The 21,154-nt window shown below is 45.0% G+C and overlaps 1 protein-coding gene across 1 annotated transcript in view; it reads right to left on the bottom strand.

The window, feature by feature from the left end:
* The window catches only part of PTBP2 (polypyrimidine tract binding protein 2), a 71,277-nt gene that overhangs the window by 33,335 nt on the left and 16,788 nt on the right, over positions 1-21,154 (bottom strand). The window contains exons 2-3 of the mRNA XM_077276732.1: positions 13,921-13,951; positions 11,979-12,054 (exon numbers count right to left, since the gene is read on the bottom strand). Of these exons, the coding sequence (XP_077132847.1) occupies positions 11,979-12,054; positions 13,921-13,951 (107 nt within the window). The remainder of the gene's footprint in view (positions 1-11,978; positions 12,055-13,920; positions 13,952-21,154) is intronic.

Here is a 21,154-nt window from a genome sequence, read left to right as displayed (position 1 = left end):
GCAGTCACTGACAGTCCACAAGGAGGGTAAGCCACAAAAGGTCATTGCTAAAGCACATTAATGGAAAGTGGAGTGGAAAGAAATAGTGTGGTAGAAGGTGGTACACAAGCAACAGGGATAACAGCAGCCTTGAAAGGATTGTTAAAAAAAGGCCATTCATGATTCACAAGGAGTGGACTGCTGCTGGAGTCATTGCTTCAAGAGCCACCACACACAGACGTATCCAGGACATGAGCTACAAGTGTTGCATTCCTTGTGTCAAGCCACTCATGACCAATAGACACCACTAGAAGAGTCTTACCTGGGCCAAGGAGAAAAAGAACTGGACTGTTGGTCAGTGGTTCAAGGTGTTGTTTTCAGATGAAAGTAAATTTTGAATTTCATTTGGAAATCAAGGTCCCAGAGTCTGAAGGAAGAGTGGAGAGGCCACAATCCAAGCTGATGGAGGTTTAGTGTGAGGTCTCCACAATCAGTGATGGTTTGGGGAGCCATTTCATCTGTTGGTGTAGGTCCACTGTGTTTTATCAAGACTAAATTCAGAGCAGCCGTCTGCCAGGAAATTTTAGAGTACTTCATGCTTCCCTCTGCTGACAAGCTTATTGGAGATGGAAAATTTCATTCTCCAGCAGGACTAGGCACCTGTCCACACTGCCAAAAGTACCAATACCTGGTTTACAAACAACAGTATCACTGTGCTTGATTGGCCAGCAAACTCATCTGACCTTACCCCATAGATAATCTACGGGATATTGTCAAGAGAAGGATGAGAGACACCAGATCCAACAATGCAAACGAGCTGAATGAAGGCTGCCATCAAAGCAACCTGGGCTTCCATAACACCTCAGCAGTGCCACAGGCTGATCGCCTCCATGCCACGCTGCACTGATGCAGTAATTGATGTAAAAGGAGCCCCGACCAAGTATTGAGTGCATTTACTGAACATACATTTCAGTAGGCCAACATTCCAGATTTTAAAATCGTTTTTCAAGCTGGTGTCATCAAGTATTCTAATTTACTGGGATAATGGACACTTGGGTTTTCATTGGCGGTAAACCATAATCATCAACAGAAATAAAACACTTGAAATAGATCACTCTGTTTGTAAAGACTATATAATATATGGAGTTTCACTTTTTGTATTGAAGAACTGAAATTAACTTTTTGATCATATTCTAATTTTGTGAGAAGCACCTGTATCATCAGCATAAAGAACGAAGAGTCCTGGAAGTGATATGGCCCCATCGAACCACATGAAGAGAATGAAGGAATTGCACAAGCCTACACACAAGGTCAGTGGTTAACGTTCCCCAAAATAACTGGTACAACGTACCTGCAGAGTTCCACCAAATACTGTGTCAAAGTGCACCTAAAAGAATGATGCTGTTCTGGAGGCAAAGGGTGGTCATACCAATAAGGACAATTTAGATTTTAATTTTGTTTATTCATTTTCATTTTGTCGATTGATCAAAATAAACTTCAAATTTTTACCTAGTTAGAATACTTTCAAAAATGTAATGTAGATGTGGAAAAATGCCACAGTACTGTATACATAGTCAGGAGGAACAAAGTCAATTATAAGCTACAAAAATAAAAATTCCAAAAAATGTTAATATCAGTATCTCAAAATTATTCAACATATAAAACTGTATGATGGATACAAATAGGTCTTAACACAGTGTGACCCAAGGAGAAAACAAAAAAATAAATAAATAAACACCCAAAAGGGACCAAAGTCAGGGCTGACCCAGGTAAAGAGCCATACCAAACAGTGCTAAAAAATAGCCGAATGCATAAGATGTCAAAGGGTTACCTAATGAATCACTATACAAGGCTCCATTAGTACATTAATAAAGTGTCTGTGCATAAAATGGGGTAAGTACAATCGCATATAGAGGACACTGTTACCAATAATGCAGCAAGTCAAGCTACATAGTTCTAGGTATCATCAAAACATTTTGCGGACTTATATATACTTTGCCGCATGAAGAGACCCATACATAAATTTAAAAACGTTAACTCTTTATTAAGTATCAATAAAATACAACAATATACAAAACCCAAAATAAAATAAACAAAGTGCCCAGACAAATGGAATAGAACAGATAGGCTAGAGATTATAAATTTATCTGCAATACATAACCATATTTATAGCTGACCCTTGTGGAGTAATAGAGAATAGTCACCACATAAATACGATATTTATTATAACAATAGTATATAGTGAGGGGCTGTAACCATCCCATCATATGCTAAACACCGCATGTAGCCAGTATCCCTTATATCCATTAAGCATACATAGAATCACATATCCCACAACTTGTGCCAAAAAACCATAGAGGGGATAATCCGGATATACGGCAGTATACTTACAATAAGGGAGTATCCAAAGAGGGGTCAGCTATACCGATCAAAAGCCCACCGGTCTTTCCACGTGCGCCCCGACGCGCGTTTCGCCCATAAGCTTAAGAAGCTTATGGGCGAAACGCGCGTCGGGGCGCTCGTGGAAAGACCGGCGGGCTTTTGATCGGTATAGCTGACCCCTCTTTGGATACTCCCTTATTGTAAGTATACTGCCGTATATCCGGATTATCCCCTCTATGGTTTTTTGGCACAAGTTGTGGGATATGTGATTCTATGTATGCTTAATGGATATAAGGGATACTGGCTACATGCGGTGTTTAGCATATGATGGGATGGTTACAGCCCCTCACTATATACTATTGTTATAATAAATATCGTATTTATGTGGTGACTATTCTCTATTACTCCACAAGGGTCAGCTATAAATATGGTTATGTATTGCAGATAAATTTATAATCTCTAGCCTATCTGTTCTATTCCATTTGTCTGGGCACTTTGTTTATTTTATTTTGGGTTTTGTATATTGTTGTATTTTATTGATACTTAATAAAGAGTTAACTTTTTTAAATTTATGTATGGGTCTCTTCATGCGGCAAAGTATATATAAGTCCGCAAAATGTTTTGATGTTCAGTGGAAGTGCCATTATTGAGAAATTAAGAGGACTAATTTGGTATTCTGATAGTTCTAGGTATTTACCCATGATAATTGGTGTCTAGTCCTGGCTTTGGTCCAGTTCCCCGACGTACGTTTCGTGGGGTGTGAAGGAGAGGGGGGCGCTTTCTGGTATATACAGTGCTGTATATACCAGAAAGATTTCTGAACCCAACATTTAAATTATGGGCTTTTTCAAGAATTTACAGTAAACTGACATTTGCAATTTTTTTTATTACGGTACTTTAAAGTTAGTCCTTAAAATAGTGCCATAAAAAGCTTACAAAATATACCCCCTATTAATAATTAAATATTTTACTATTTATCAAAGTGCCTGCACATTGGAAATCTGGGGTATATCTATAAAACAGAAAAGGTGAAAACAACAAAATGTAAAATAAACATTATATGAAAGTGCTTCAATTTCCATAACACAAATACACAGGGGTTTTGTTCTTGCAGAAGAGAAATCCCATGTTTTGTTTGAGAACTGCCAATGTAAAACATTTAGGTCTCTGTTCATGGGCATTTCTGCACCTGCTTTCCTGTCTTCTCCCAGCAGAAAACGACCTTGGAATAAGTGAGGAAAGTACCAATGAATAGATCCTTTACAATGTCATAATCATCGGGAAGAATTCTACACTGCATGTCTGAATCCCATTTACCGGCTAACAAAAGGCTCTACACATTCTGAACAGATTTACTTTTAAAGAGTCCTAAATGTAAGCTTTTACAAAACCGCTATTCACATTCAGCGAGAACACGCAAAAGGGAAAGAAAAAAAAAATCCTTTTGGAGGGCCAGATTATGGCTGTTTGAAGGTAAAATTAAAATAAGTGCACAAAAGCATGAGAATGGAGAAATTGAACACTTATCACCCAGAAAGTTGAAACTTCTGAAATCAATCATGGAGCATTTTGAATAGAGTGACAACACAGCTAGGATTTGTTCCAGTTTTAATAAATTCTTAAATACCATATTTTAAAAATCTAGACTACCCCCCAAAAAAGTCAGGCTTTGGTCATATATGTATAATATATCACTGCCTCGTTGTCCAACACATCATTTAAAAGGGACAATTTCTAGATCGATACATTAAGGCTGTGTGCACACGTGTTTTTTCGCTATAAAAACACATACATATGCATGCCATCAATTAGAATGCAATCCGCAATTTGTGCACATGATGCGTTTTTTCCAGCGAAAAAACGCATCGCGGTAAAAAACGCAGCATGTTCATTAATTTTGCGGATTTTTGAAGTAGTCGGGCTCCTTGCATCTTCTCGCCCGACCACTTGCACCAGTGACCCCATTCCGTCACATCTCCTCCAGTCCCTTTCCCCAGCTGTCACCTCTCACCTAACAAAAATATTCAACCTCTCTCTCACTTCCGGTATTTTTCCCTCCTCATTTAAGCATGCCATCATACATCCATTACTTAAAAAAAACCATCCCTCGACCAAAACAGTGCCGCTAATTATAGACCTGTCTCTAATCTTCCCTTCATCTCTAAACTCCTCGAACGACTGGTCCACTCCCGTCTTACCCGCTATCTCTCAGTTAACTCTTCTCGACCCTCTTCAATCTGGCTTCCGCTCTTTACACTCTACTGAAACTGCCCTCACTAAAGTCTCTAATGATCTACTAACAGCTAAATCTAATGGTCACTACTCCATGCTAATTCTCTTGGATCTCTCCGCAGCATTCGATACTGTGGATCATCAGCTCCTCCTCAATATGCTCCGCTCCATCGGCCTGGTTCCAATGGCATCTTATAGGGCAGCACCACATGGGAGACTCCCTGAATGAACGTCTTTACCTGTAATCTGTTGGCAATTTTACGTTGGAACAGGACTGACAAGGCTGAAATCTGCCCTTTGGAGGGAACTAAGGGCGAGACCCAAGTCAAAACCTGACTGAAGGAATTCGAGGATGGAAGGAATGGAAAGTTCAAGAGGAGGGCGTCCTCGGTCCTTGCACCATGAGAAGATCTTCCAAATGCGATGATATATACGCATAGACGTAGGCTTTCTAGCACTAATCATGGTAGAAATGAGTTTGAGAGAAGCCTGCCTGTGTCAGCACCCAGGACTCAACGGCCATGCCGTCAAACACAGGGCCTCGGAGTTCTGGTGGTAAATGGGGCCCTGTGACAACAGGTCTGTGCGATTCGGTAATCGCCAGGGGACATCGGCGACTAGTTGAACTAGTTCGGCGTACCAGGCCCTGTGCAGCCAATCTGGCCCAATCAGAATTACTGGTATTCCCTCCGCTCTGATCTTCTTGATGACTCTCGGCAGCAAGGGAAGCGGTGGAAATATGTACGGAAGCTGGAACTCATGCCACGAGTGGACAAATGCATCTGCACTGATGGCCGCCGGATCGTGGGACTGAGCTATGAAATTGGGAACCTTGGAATTTAGCCGTGAGGCCATCAGATCGACGTCCGGGGTTCCACAACGACAGCAGATCTGGTGGAAGATCTCCGGATGGAGAGACCACTCTCCGGAGTCGAGACCTTGACGGCTGAGGAAATCTGCCTCCCAACTTTCCACTCCCGGGATGTGAACCGCTGATATCATTGAGCGGTTTAACTCGGCCCAACGAAGAAAGTGGCCTACCTCGGACATGGCTGCCTTGCTGCGTGCTCCCCCCTGCCGGTTGATGTATGCCACTGCTGTGGCGGACTGAATCCTGGTGGGACGACCTGCCAGGAAGGGGTGGAATTGAAGAAGAGCCAACCTGATGGCCCATATTTCTAGGATGTTGATGGGCAGGCAAGCTTCCTGCAAAGACCAGCGACCCTGAGCAGTGTGATGGTGGAACACTGCTCCCCAGCCCAGAAGACTGGCATCTGTTATCCTGTTATCACAACTAGCCAATGTACTGGGAGAAAAGACTTCCCTTGATTCAGGGAGGACTTCAAAGTCCACCACCTGAGAGAGACTGTCTGACTCGCTGGGAAAGGAGGAAACGATCGAGAGAGAACGGGTTCCTGTCCCATACAGCCAGGAGAGCATTTTGTAAGGGGCGAAGGCGTAGTTGAGCGAAAGGGACCGCCTCCATAGCTGCGACCATCCTGCCGAGGACTCTCATACTGAAACGAAGAGAGTGAGAATGAGGTTGGGAGAGCTTCTAAGCTTCCTGCTGTAAGACAGATTTTTTCCAGGGGAAGAAGTACCAACCCCCGAGACGAGTCCAGTATCATTCCTAGAAAGGAAATTCGCTGAGCCGGTACTGGGGAAGAGTTTTTGAAGTTTATCTTCCAATCCAGGCAAGAAAGAGTATCTATTGTGATGTTCACGGCCTCCTTGCAGGTGCGGAAAGAGGAGCCTTTGATGAGGATATCGTCTAGATACGGTAACACCACAGGTATGAAGGATGGCCACGGCGGCCGCCATGACATTGGTGAATACTCTGGGAGCGGTGGCAAGGCCGAAGGGCAGAGCAGCAAAGTGATCTTCCTGAACTGCGAAGCGAAGAAACCTTTGGTGAGAAGGTAAAATGGGAATGTGGAGGTACGCGTCCTGTATCTCTATGGACGCCAGGAACTCGCCTTTTTCCATGGAGATGATGACAGAACGAAGCGATTCCATCCGGAACCGTCGCACCCTGACAAACTTGTTCAGCAGTTTTAGGTCGTATGGGCCGGACTGTACCGTCCTTTGGAACAATGAACAGGTTTGAATAAAAACCTTGGAACCCTTCGCTTTGAGGGACCAGGATAATAACCCCATCTTCCTTTAGAGAGCTTATGGCCTGGAAGAACTCTGATGCCTTTGCCCTGGGAAGGGGAAGACGCGATTTGGTGGAAGAGAGTAGAATTCTATCTTGTATCCGGAGGACACTAGGTCACGGACCCATTCGTCATGAACGACCGAGAGCCACGTGTCGCTGAAGGAAAGTAGATGGCCGCCTACCTTGAAGGTGTCCTCCGGATACTGCAGGGAGTCATTGTGTGGGAGACCTGCCTGGTCTGGACCCTCTGGACCCTGACTGCCCAGGCCTGCCTCTCCAAGAAGGGGAAGGTTTGTAAGAGGTCTGAGGACCTCTATCCCTACGTTGTGCCTGGCCAGGTCCGGAAGATGTGGAAGCAGAGGACCAATTTAAGTTGAAGCGGGGGGGGGGGGGGGGGGGGGGGGGGGGGGGGGGTGTTACCACCACACACGGGACCGAGCCTGCTGCTGCTGGTTCCGAAAAGGCCGCAAGTCGACCGCTCTGATAGGGAAGAGAAGTCAATGACTTTTTGGAAGCCGAATCCGCACGCCAGTCCCTGAGCCATAAGAACCTCCGGATGGTGATGGTGTTTGCTGCTGCTTGCAAAGCACAGTTAGCAGCTTCCAGGGACGCGTTAACTACTAAATCTCCAGCTCTGGCTATCTGAGTAGCAAGGTCTGCTATCTCAAGGGGTAGATCGGTATCCAGCATTGCTGCAGACAAGACCTCAGCCCAGTGGGTCATAGCCTTAGCCACCCACGTAGCAGCAAAAGATGGGGAGAGTGCAGCTGCTGAGGCTTCAAAGGCTGAACGCGCCATATTGTCGATCTGACAATCGGTTGGGTTTTTAGTAGAGGCGCCCTCCGAAGAGGATAAAATAGATTTTAGTAGCCAGGCGTGATACCGGAGGATCTACCAGGGGAGGTTGAGACCAATCTTTTCTTAGATCCTGGACAAAGGGATATTTTGATTCCATGAGCTTCTTCCCTGTGAATCGTGTATCGGGATGGATCCTTTGAGATTCAATGATTTCCTTTAATTCGGGATGAGTAGTGAATACTTTGTGAGCTTGCTTGGTCCTCTTAAAGGACACGGCATGATTCGTTTTAGATAAAGGTTCCTCCTCAAGTTTCAAAGCCTTATTCACTGACTCAGTCTCCTGATCATGATGAAATTCCTGATCTAGGGACATGTCAGAATCATCTGAAACAGGTTCTCTGCTAACCCCGATAGAAGGGGAGCGAGAAATGGAGCTCTCAGAACCCGAAACCCGGTGATGGTCTGGGGAAATGGCATGAGTCCTTTTTCTGGAAGGGCGAGAGCCCCTTGGCAAGGTACAACCCCTAGAATACGAGGGGTTTTGAGGATCAGAAGCGTCGTCCGTAAGAGTGCCCTGGTTAGAGGAGGGGTCTCGGAACGATTCTAACGCTTTTGCCAGGGATGACATAGATTGGGTAAGGGAGGTAGCCCACTCAGGGGAACCAGGCTCACTAGGTTCGGTATCAGTAACAGGTGGTTCCTGAACAGTCACCGATTCACAAGCTGTGCACAATGCGGCATTGTGACCCAGGGGTAATGAGACCTTACAAGAGGTACATGCAGCGAAGAATACAGTGTGGGTTTTCCCAGACTTTTTGTGAGGCCTTGATTGAGACATAGCCTTGAGGAGAGCGCTTACTAGCAGGGGAAGGATTAAGCTATGTATCTGCAGCTTACCCAGGTCCTGTGTCTTGAGTCCCCAGGGAAGGTCCGCAATGTATGGTCCTGAAGGCTGTAGACCGTATCCGGAGATTAGGCTGAAGCAGCGCTGCAGGATCAGCGCTGTGGGTGTCCCAAGATGGCCGCCGAAATCTTGTGAGCGCTTCTCAGGGATCGAGGAGCGCTGGAAAAGATGGGCGGTGGTAATTGCCGGTGGGCGTGGCTAAGAACTACAGCCTGTATGAGGGAAAAGCCGGGGACTAAATTTTGAAAATTGCGGTTGTGGTCTGCGGCGTCGCGACCGCTATTAGTGCCCCTGAACCACGCTCCTTCTTAAAAACACCGCACTGTGGACTACCCACGGACCCAGGCTTTATGCCCTGCTAGAGATGCAGACCTTCATACCCTGGGGACCAGGACCGCCCCAGCCCCAGCAGTGTACTCACGGTAGATGCGCTGGGCCGGTGCTCAATCCACCGTCGCCATAGTCAGCGAGGGGCTGGAGAGCTTCTGCCGCCATGCGTCATCTGCTATATCAGTGGTGATGCAGTGGGGGGCTGCACGGACGTCATACATATTTATGTCTGGCTATGCACCTGGCTCCAGGAGAGGTAGATGGAGGGCTACTCCATGTGGTCGCCTGCTATGGAGGGGGGGGAGATAGGAACGCGAAGGAACCGTCGCCCGTAAGGTGAGCTCAGGGCTGGCATCCAACGTTGCAGGAAAGGATACGGGAGGAACGCTCCACGTACTTGCCTGTTGGTGGTTCGGGGGGAGATTGGAACCTAGAAAGGATCTGTCGCCCCCATTCGCTCCGTTAAGTAAAAAATAGAATAGAAATAAAAACGGTGGGGTCTGAAACAGACCCAAGTGCCTCCTACAGACTCGAAGCAAGAACTGGTTCACTTAGAGCCAGCAGGAGGGTGTATACTGCAGGGGAGGAGTTATTCTTTATGTGTTAACTCAGTGTCCTCCTAGTGGCAGCAGCATAACACCCATGGTCCCGTGTCCCCCAATGAGGCGTAGGAGAAATAAATGTATTTATTGGAAAAATATTTTCTTCATGTAGGGATTAAAAAAAAAAAAAAAAAATTATGTTACACTATTTTTTTTTTTTTACATTGTCCCAGTATGGGACATCACTAAATAGTGTCAGATCACTGATCTGACACTGCACAGCTGAGAATCAGATCAGCGATCTGACAGGCAGGGAAGGAGACATGCCGGTGCCTGCTCTCAGCACGCACTTGCAAGCCACCTTCCCTCCAGGACCCCACGGCCATCTTGGTGCCGGGGGTCTCCATGGAGACCATCAGGCCAGAGCGATCGCATCGCGTTGGCCTGATGGAAGCGGGCAGCCCCCTCCCTGCACGATGCTTCTCTATGCCGCAATCTGTGCCATGGCTTGGTGGCTTGTTTTTTGTGGGACAAGTTATACTTTTGAAAGACACCATTGGTTTTAACATATCATGTACTGAAAAATAAGAAAGAAAAAAAAAACAGTGTTCCCTAAATGCTAAAACTGACCTGCCATTATGATTCTCCAGGTCATTATGAGTTTAGAGACCAAACATGTATAGGTTCTTTTAAGTGGTGAAAAATTCTAAAAAAATTGGCCATTTTCCGATACCCGTAGTGTCTACATTTTTCGTGATCTAGGGTCGGGCGAGGGCGTGCATGCCGAGCCGACGTTCTTAATGATACTATCATGGTGCAGATACGATCTTTTGATCGCCCGTTATTGCATTTTAATGAAACGTTGCGTCAACCAATGAAAAAGTAATTCTGGCGTTTTCATGTTTTAGCGATCCTTTTTTTTTTTTTTTAATACTGATCGGGCGATTCAGAACGTGACTATACCAAATGTGTTTATATTTGATTATTTACCATTTTAAATGGGGTGAAAAGGGGGCGATTTGAACTTTTTCTTTACTTTTTGCAAGCTTCAATAGTCAAACTTCAATAGAAGCTGCGATAATCAGATCGCTTCGGCTACACACAGGCAATGATCGTCTGTATGTAGCAGAAATGCTCACTGGCTATGACAACCATAGAGGTCTGCGGGGGGGGGTTGTTTCCCCGATAGGTAGAATAAAGGACGTGTTTCTGGTAAGTGCGAGTTAAATGCCGTTGTCAGAAACAGACAGTGGCATTTAACTAGTTAACAGCCGCAGGTGGATCGAGATTCCACCCACGGCTGTTGCAGGCACATGTCAGGTGTATATATCAGCTAACATGTGCCCAGAAAGGTGCAGCCTCCGACAAACAGGGGGAGTCCGACGTGAGCGTATTGTTATGCCCAACATCGGAAAGGGGTTAAATAATCTGTTTTTATAATTATATATGACAATTTGAAATAACTCACCCTGTGACAGAAAAGGAGGAGAGACTCAAGACTGAGTCAATACAGCCCTGTGATAAAGATTTATATAACAAACACCTTCTGCTCTCGAATTATGAGACTGAACTCTGTACAGCAAATAAGAGCTTTGAACAAGTACCTTATACAGTTACTGAAAAAAAAAAGCACTGGGACCAACATTTTTCATTATTACCGTATATACTCGAGTATAAGCTGAGATTTTCAGCCCAAATTTTTGGGCTGAAAGTGCCCCTCTCGGCTTATACTCGAGTCACGGTCGGTGGGTGAGGGGGGAGAGAGCAGTGTCGCATACTCACCTGCTTCCGGCGCTCCTGGCGCTGTCCCTGCCTGTCCCACGGTCTTCGGGTGCCGCAGCTCTTCCCCAGTTCAGCGGTCACGTGGCACCGCTCATTAAAGTTATGAATATGGACTACACTCCCATAGGGGTGGAGCCGCATATTCATAACTGTAATGAGCGGTGCCAGTGACCGCTGACAGAGGAAGAGGCTGCAGTGCTCGGAGACCAGCTGTCCGGGATAAGGAGCCAGGGACGCCGGGAGCAGGTAAGTATGTCATATTTACCTGTCCGCGTTCCACACTAACAGGTAAATATGACATGATATTTACCAGATGATCTTATGGGGCCATAACGTTTGTACAGCACTATATAGGGCAAATATCTCTATGGAGCATCTTATGGGGCCCTTATTACCCTTTATGCAGGATTATATGGGGCATATTTTAATATGGAGCATCTAATGGGGCCCATCAAACTTTATGGAGCATTATATGGGGCTCCTGATTCAATATGGATATTCAAAAACACAACCTACTGATGTCTCAATTAATTTTACTTTTATTGGTATCTATTTTTACTTTTGAAATTTACCGGTAGCTGCTGCACTTTCCACCCTAGGCTTATACTCGAGTCATTAAGTTTTCCCAGTTTTTTTGTGGCAAAATTAGGGGGGGGGGGGGGGGGAGTCGGCTTATACTCGGGTCGGCTTATACTCGAGTATATACGGTACCTTTTTTGTTAATTTTAATAAGACAGACTGCATGGACGCGTGAATAAAACTTGCAGCGTGCGCTAGTCTCTTCTGTTATTTTGGATGAGATTTGTTTATTCAGAAATACTTAGCCTCACAAAAACCAAAACTACGTGATCAAACTATACCAGTTACTCACCCGTCACAACTAGGCTGGTCATGTTAGAACTAGGACCATTAAGAACGCTTCCAGAAAGCAGCTCGTCTGAACCTCTCTGAAAAGGAAATTAATGGAACAGGTTAAAAGGCCGCTCCCAATTGTCTAACCAAAACCTGGCCATACGTAGATTGCATTTGTTACGCCCTGAAAAATCCAAACTGCACATTTACTATAAGATCCTTTTAAAGCAACTTTGTACTCCAGACAAAATATAAAACAATTTTTTTTTCTTCATTAAGCCAGGTACCAAGTGTGGCATTTCTGAGCCAAAGTCAGTAGGACACAATCTAGACCAGGGGTGGGGAATCTTTTTTCTGCGGCCATTTGGATATTTATACCATCCTTCGAGTGCCGTACAAGCGCCGCCCACAAAGTACATCCAGACTCAGGCACTGGTTTCAGGACGTAATCTTTCACTGCATGCCCTTCAATGTTCAGTAGTGAAGTGAGTGAGTGAGTGAGTGTGTGAGTGTGTGTGTGATAGAGCAAGAAGAAATGAATGAGCTTGTGGCAATCAAAATACAGCTCCCTGCCCAAGAATGTCGTCCCTGAGAATCTGCCCGGGGGGGGCCTGATAAAAGGTCATTGAGGGCTGTAAATGGCCCTGAGGTTCCCCACCACTGATCTAGAATAACATATTTGGACACCTAAAGACTGCGTCTGGGGACATTTTTGCTCATTCGTCCATCCAAAAGAATTTTCAAGGTCAGAAACTGATATTGGATGAGAGGGCGAGGCTCACAATCTGTTCCAGATGATCACTAAGGTGTTCGACTGGGTTGTGGTCAGAGCCCTGTGAGCAATTTAAGTTCTTCCACACGAAAAACACACCCAACCATGACTTTATGGACTCTTTTTTTTTTTTTGGGGGGGGGGCCCTTTTCAGTTCCAGTATGACTTTACATCAGTGCAAAAACAGTTCACACAAGGTTGGAAGCATGCAATTGTCCAAAATATCTTGGCATGCTGAAGCATATTTCCTTGCAATGGAACTAATGGGTCTAGTGTAACCACTGAGAAACAGCCCCATCGCATTATTTCTTTTTCAAACTTTACAGTTCAGTGCAATCAGGCAGGTAATGTTCTACAGACTCATACAGCCAGACAGAACAGTGCAGTTAGTCACTCCACAACCGGTGTACACAGCTCTAGAGTCTGAATGCTTTACACCACTCCATCCCACACATTCCAGGGGCGGTCCAGGTCCGATGGGCGTCGCAGTCCGGCGCCTCCTATCTTTATCAGATGACGTCCTATTCTTGTCTTCTTGCCGCAGCTCCGGCGTACTTTGTCTGCCCTGTTGAGGGCAAAGCAAAGTACTGCAGTGCGCAGGCGCCGGGCCTCTCTGACCTTTTTCCTGCGCGACGCCCATCAGACCCGGACCGCCCCTGGGTGAGTATAATATAACCTTTATTTCTCATCTTTCAGGATACATCGGGGGCTTATCTACAGCATTACAGAATGCTGTAGATAAACCCCTGATGCCGGTGGCCGCAGCTCAAATACGATTTTGGGGGTGACCGACTCCCTTTAAGCCGGGGTTACAGTCACACAACACTGAAGTTGGTGTGTCACATTGCGACATCACATCTAATTGTTTCCCATAGTGCTGCATTGCAAACTGGATATTCTGTTGCTAGTCACTCACTTGCTGTAATACTTCAAAAGCAAGATGCAAATAACAGGTGACTTGCAACCTGGCTGTTTTATTTTACAACAAAATCAGTGCTCTAAAATAGGTCACAAGACAGCAAGTCGCACAGATATTGCTGTGGCACGACTGTAGCCCTAGCCTGTAATAAATCTGAATTGACCATGGACCCGCAGAAATCTAAAACGCCAACACTTTCATCAGGTTGTGCAGCCCATTTTAATCGCAGTCAAGAATGATTGAGATAGTGTAAAAAAAATATAAACTTACCTTAACGCCCACTGCAACATCAGTAACAATGCTGTCAAAAGAGGTAACAAAAAGTTAATTGAATTTGTTCAATAATATTACTGATATTATACACAACTAGTAATGAGAAAATATGCCCGAGCCCACAACAATAAACCTCCATGATAAGAAGCCAAACAAGATTTAAAGCAGATCATATAAACAATGAATGGGATCAAATCTGAAGAGAGACCTGTACAGGAGCCAAACAAGTAACACAGAAACTGTCAGGAAAGGAATGCATTAAGTTCACCATTTATAGTAAGCCAGGATCACAAATCAAATCTTTGTTTGGCAAAAGTTCCTAATGGAAATCACATTCCAGCCAGTCTGCAGTCCAGAGCCCAGTGTTGGCAGAAAGTCCAGCAAGTAAATCACTGTGCAACCAATGCGTGCACAATGGCGTGTCCTCCTACCTCCTGCGCTGGGGAGGCAGGGTGCATTCACATTCTGACACCAGAAGAGACTGGTCAAGAGGAGTGTTACAGGCCAGAAACAGTGGTTACATTAAACAAGTTCAGTGAGCCTCAAATACCTATATAGCAAAGAAAGTAACGCAGGTCATAGGTTACATTTACAAGTCAATCAAATTGAGTCGAGGAGCTAATTTCACCAAGTTTAATGCCGTATAGTGGCGTAAGGAGGTAATAGAGCTATGGTTATTTTTCTGCCACATGTGCATTATACACATATAGCTTAACACACACCACATTCTGAAGTTCCTTCCAGGCATGTGACCCAAAAGGTCCTTCAGCTACTCAGGATGAGCAGCATCCCTGCAAGTCACAAAAGCTTCCTCTCCTGCCATGGACTGATGAACATAGATCAGTGTGGGGCAGGAGTGTGCTGTTCTCTCGGTGATTAGGAAGGACACAGAACCAACATTCTCCTTGATCAGAGGAAGCTGCATTCAGACAATAATACGCACAAACTTTTTAGTAGGATTATTTTTTCTTGCTAAAAAATGTATCATGTAGGCTTAAGAATGACAAGTCATTTGTGGAAAGAAAAAAAAAAAAAGTTGGATTTTCCATCACATAATTAATCGCACAGATGTTTCAGCAGGTGTTACAATACTTATTCAGCCACTCTACACAACAGTCATGACTAAAAGCCAACCTGTTTACCCCCAGTTTTAAAATGGGATATTAATATTTAGGTAAAGAACCTGGCAGCTCTGACACATCTAATAAAAGTAAATACTTGTATTTCTCATAAAATTGCGCAAAAATGTATGTACCGTATTTAGTGGGCCATAAGATGCACTCCAAATTTTGGGGAGGGAGGGTGTGGCTGTGATGGAGTTAGATTCCATGAGGCGATGTTGTGGGCCCTGTCAGTCTGTGCATGCACCACCTCCATGGTTATTTTCCTGAAGCCCACTGCAGGAAAAATCAATGAGACTGCTGACCGCCGACATTTTATGAAAGCCCAGGGCCTGCAGCTATGCACTGCCAGGACACACTGTCCTCCCAGCCCAGGGACCGCAGCATCGACACTGCCTCCTGTGACCCTGCACCACCAGAGCCGGTAAGCTACATTCAGATTATAAAACGCAGCCCCATTTTCCTCCCAAATTTGAAGGGGAAAAAAAAAAAAAAATTGTGTTTATGAGCCAAAAAGTATGATACAATGACAGCTGCAGGGACACAAGCGTTTGATATAATATAGCAACATCCAGTTACTCAGGTGTTGTAGATCACTTCACGTTGAAGCCGATAACGTCGGGATCATACGGCTATCTAATGTATATGGTGGCCTGCAAACTCTCCCAGATGATGTCAGAGGAGAGAAAGATCGGCATGCCGAATTTCCAACGACTGATAGCTTTATTCTCCAGAAGATAAGCTGCTGCCATGAGTATGGCAATGGCTCTCAGAGGTCACAGGAGGGCTTGGAAGAGTCAGGGTATGTGCACACGTCAGGATTTCTTGCAGAAATTTCCTGAAGAAAACCGGAAATTTTCTGCAAGAAATCCGCATTTTTTTTTTGTGTTTTTTTCGCTTTTTTTTAGCATTTTGCAAGCGTAATTAGCTTGCAGAATGCTAAAGTTTTTCAAGCGATCTGTAGCATCGCTTGGAAAACTGACTGACAGGTTGGTCACACTTGTCAAACATAGTGTTTGACAAGTGTGACCAACTTTTTACTATAGATGCTGCTTATGCAGCATCTATAGTAAAAGATAGAATGTTTAAAAATAATAATAATAAAAAAAAAAAATGGTTATACTCACCCTCTGCAGACAGCCGTTATCCTCAGCGGCGTCCGTTCCTATAGATGGTGTGGTTCAGGACCTTCGATGATGTCGCGGTCACGTGAGCGGTCACATGTGTATGGCCTGAACACTGAAGAGAGCAGACGTGTCTGTCTGCTCTCTGCTGGATAAGGACAATAAGGCGCCGTGCTAGTGGCAGCCCATTGCAGCAGCAATAGTTTTATTTAGGAATTATTTTTGTTATGTGTGAACCTTTTTTCTTTCTGAGCCTCAGTTTTTGGAACTCTAAGGAACCTTTTCCCCAGTACCTTCTCCTTCTGAACTTGGATCCGCTGGAATGCTTCCCTTGGATTTATGCTGAACCCTTGGATTTCCCCTTGGATGTTTGCTTCTAAACCTTGGATCCTCTGATTTGTTTCCCCTGGATGCATACTGCTACCCACTGCTTCTGGATATAAGCTTCTGAACCTGGGTTCCTTTGAAATGTTTCCCTTGGATGTTTGCTACTACCCACAGCTATCTGGATATACAGTGCATTTGTGATCACCTTGCAACTTAGGTCTGGTTTTTTTTTTTATATGCACCTACGGCCGGGTGGCCACTACCTGTCTGGGAATTGGCACAGCTATGTCTGGAGACGTGCACTGTATGCCACCCTGCACGGACATGCTTGGTGCGACTAATATGGCCAAGGTTTTGATGGATGTCTCAAAGTCTGTTCCTAAACGTGTTGCTTACTCAAGGGGCCGACTTCTGGAGCTGCGCAGGCTAATGTCTTCTCCTGCAGTGGGTAGACCACGTGTCCCTAGTGAGGTAAGGCGACCTTTCAGAGGCTGCAGAGCGGGCAAAAAACTAAAGGCAAGGCGAAGACGGTTTAAACCTGTAGTTCCGTCCATCATCATGGGGAATGTTCAATCACTGGGAAATAAGTCGGATGAACGGTTAGCATTAATACGGACCCAGAGGGATTACAAGGAATGCAGTTTGATGTGTTGTACTGAAACATGGTTACGCGGCGAGATCCCTGACTCGAGTGTTTCAGTACCAGGATTTCACATGGTCCGGGCTGATAGAGACACTATGAAGAGCGGCAAAAAAAAGGGCGGAGGAGTTATATTCTACATAAACAATGGATGGTGCAATCAGGGGCATGTGACTGTAAGGGAGCGCCATTGTTGTCCGAACATTGAACTGCTAGCTGTTGGCCTCAGACCTTACTATATTCCTAGAGAATTCTCGCTTGTTATTGCAATAGTGTTGTACATACCACCAACTGCAAACCATGAGGCTGCAGGTGAAGTGCTGTCAGGAGTCATTGCTCGGCTCCAGATGAAACACCCCAACTCGCTTACTGTAATCTCTGGGGATTTTAATCGGGCTAAAATTTCAACTGCTCTACCTAAATTCTATCAATTTGTTAAATGTACAACACGTGACAACATTATTTTGGACTTACTCTATGCGAATGTCAAGAATGCTTATTCATCATCTACCCTGCCGCCCTTGGGGAAGTCTGATCACAATCTTATACTATTGTCACCAGTCTACCAACCTGTTGTTAGAAAACAGCCTGCTACAATTAAATCAGTTAAGGTACCGTCACATTAAGCGACGCTGCAGCGATAGCGACAGCGATGCCGATCGCTGCAGCGTCGCTGTTTGGTCGCTGGAGAGCTGTCACACAGACCGCTCTCCAGCGACCAACGATGCCGAGGTCCCCGGGTAACCAGGGTAAGCATCGGGTTGCTAAGCGCAGGGCCGCGCTTAGTAACCCGATGTTTACCCTGGTTACCAGCGTAAAAGTTAAAAAAACAAACAGCACATACTCACCAGCGCGTCCCCCAGCCTCTGCTTCCTGACACTGACTGAGCTCCGGCCCTAACAGCACAGCGGTGACTTCACCGCTGTGCTTTCACTTTCAGTTTAGGGCCGGCGCTCAGTCAGTGTCAGGAAGCAGAGGCTGGGGGACGCGCTGGTGAGTATGTGCTGTTTGTTTTTTTAACTTTTACGCTGGTAACCAGGGTAAACATCGGGTTACTAAGCGCGGCCCTGCGCTTAGTAACCCGATGTTTACCCTGGTTACCAGTGTAAAATATCGCTGGTATCCTTGCTTTTGCTGTCAAACACGGCGATACACGGCGACCTAGCGACCAAATAAAGTGCAGACCTTCTAGCAGCGACCAGCAATTTCACAGCGGGATCCAGATCGCTGCTGCGTGTCAAATACAGCGATATCGCTATCCAGGTCGCTGCAACGTCACGGATCGCTGGCGATATCGCCTAGTGTGACGGTACCTTTAGAATGTGGAGTCCAACAAATGAACAGGCTTTACAGGATTGCTTTCATCTTACAGACTGGGATGTGTTGCTTGGGACAATGGACGAGTATACAAATGTTAATGAAGTGGTTGGTAGAGTGACTGACTACATTAACTTCTGCATTGATATGCTGGTGCCGGCTAAAAAGATTAGGTGTTTTGCAAACAACAAGCCATGGATAACAAAGGAATTGAAGCATTTGCTCAACAGGAAAAAAAAGGCATTTAAATTAGGCGACAAAGAGGAAATTAAAATGATACAGCATGAATTGAAGTATAAAATAAAGGAGGCCCAGAAAGCCTTCAGAATTAAACTTGAAAAGAAACTGTCCCACAATAATACCAGGGACGTTTGGTCAGGAATGAAATTACTGACTGGGCTTCAGGTAAGGTCTGATCACGGGGGAGGAAATCTGGACAAGGCTAATGAGATGAACGAGTATTTCAATAGATTTAGCAGTACATGTGTACTGCCAACTGGAAGTGGAGGGGAATTGGGTGCAAATTCTGCAACATCGATATTGGAGGAGGAGCAGACTAATTTTAGAGTATCCGAAAATGATGTGAGGAGGCAGTTTAAGTCACTTAACATTGGTAAAGCTGCTGGACCTGATGGACTCAGCTCACGTGTCCTTAAAGTTTGTGCAGACCAGCTGTGTACTGTCTTTACACTCCTATTTAATGGAAGTCTACAAACACAGAGGGTACCTGTGTTATGGAAAACTTCCTGTCTGGTGCCGGTACCCAAGACTTCTTCTCCTGCAACCCTAAATGACTATCGTCCGATAGCCTTAACATCTCACGCTATGAAGGCCTTGGAAAGATTAGTGCTTGCTCACTTAAGACCAAGGGTCAATGTTTTTATCGATCCCCTTCAGTTTGCTTACCGACATAGATTGGGGGTGGATGATGCTATTCTTTCTCTGTTACATAGTGTACATTCATTTCTGGAGACTGAAGGAACCATGGTGCGAGCGATGTTCTTTGATTTCTCGAGTGCATTTAATTCCTTGCAGCCACCTTTACTACACAAATGACTGATATGAAAGTGGAGGTGGGGATGAGAAATTGGATAACTGACTACCTATCAGATCGGCCACAGTTTGTACAGATGGGAGCAGTTGTGTCAAGCAGATTACTGAGCAGTGTAGGTGCCCCCCAGGGAACGGTGCTTGCACCCTTTCTATTCACACTGTATACATCAGACTTTCAGTATAAATCTGATCTTTGCCACCTTCAAAAATTTTCGGATGACTCCGTGGTTGTGGGATGTATTAGGGGAGATCGGGGGGATGAGGAATATAGAAGGGTGGTGTCGAATTTCGTGGATTGGTGCAATGGTAACTATCTACAACTAAACGTTAAGAAAACCAAGGAGTTGGTGGCCAACTATAGCAGGATTAAGTTGGAATGCTTACCGATCACTATTGCTGGTCAGGAGGTAGAGCAGGTGGAGAGTTATAAATATTTGGGGGTCCATTTGGATAGCAAACTGGACTGGAGATGCCACTCAGAGACTGTCTACAAGAAGGGGATGAGCAGACTGTATTTCCTAAGGAAACTGAGGTCTTTTAATGTGTGTAGCAAAATGTTAGAAATGTTCTACCAATCTGTAGTGGCAAGTGCCATCTTTTTTGCAATCATATGCTGGGGTAATAGTGTGCGGGCCTCTGATGCTAATAAGCTGAATAAGCTTATCAAAAAGGCAAGCTCTGCTGTCGGCTGCAATCTGGACTCTCTTGAGGAGGTAGTGGAGAGAAGAACTCTGAAAAAGTGTATGGCAATCATGAACAATAATGCACATCCACTATACGAGCTATTCATGAGACAGAAGAGCACCTTCAGTAACCGGCTAATACTTCTGAGGTGTAAGAAGGAAAAATTTAGGAAATCGTTTGTGCCAACTGCTATGGGGATGTACAACAATAACATTAGGGTTAAATCATAAAGGGGATTGTCTACTTTATTTCTTCTACTTTTCAGTTCACCCGCTGTGTTTGTCCTATTCTAATGGATAATGTCCTTCTGTCAACAAACTGTCATGTCAATTATGTAATTCATTTTATGATTCTTATGATGTAAGTTGTGCTGCTGTGATACCATAATTTCCCACGGGATCAATAAAGTGTATCGTATCGTATCGTATCGTATGACCGGTCTCGCGACCAATCACAAGACAGCGACGTCATCGCAGGTCCTGAACCACACCATCTTTAGGAACCAAAGCGGCAGCACGCAGCGGTGAGAGGCGGGAACACTCCGGGGGCCATCGAAGGTGAGTATATGACTATTTTTTATTTTAATTCTTTTTTTTGACCAAATTATATGGTGCCCAGTCCGTGGAGGAGAGTCTCCTCTCCTCCACCCTGGGTACCAACAGCATATAATCTGCTTACTTCCCGCATGGTGTGCACAGCCCCGTGCGGGAAGTAAGCAGATCAATGCACTCCTAGGTGTGCGGAATCCCCGCAATTCCGCATTTTTAATGAACATGTTGCTTTTTTTTCCGCGATGCGATTTTTTTCGCGGAAACAAATGCAATATTTGCACAAAAAATGCGGAATACACTGTAAATAGGAGGCATATGTTAGCATTTTTATCACAGTTTTTATAGCGAAAAAAACGCGAAAAATACTGAACGTGTGCACATCGCCTTAAGCATTCCTGTATAAAGGGTGGGGGG

The sequence above is a fragment of the Ranitomeya variabilis genome, chromosome 8 (assembly GCF_051348905.1).
Source record: "Ranitomeya variabilis isolate aRanVar5 chromosome 8, aRanVar5.hap1, whole genome shotgun sequence".
Classification (NCBI taxonomy): domain Eukaryota; kingdom Metazoa; phylum Chordata; class Amphibia; order Anura; family Dendrobatidae; genus Ranitomeya; species Ranitomeya variabilis.
The sequence above is the reverse complement of the archived record's forward strand: the minus strand, read 5'-3'. Positions and strand labels throughout refer to the sequence as shown.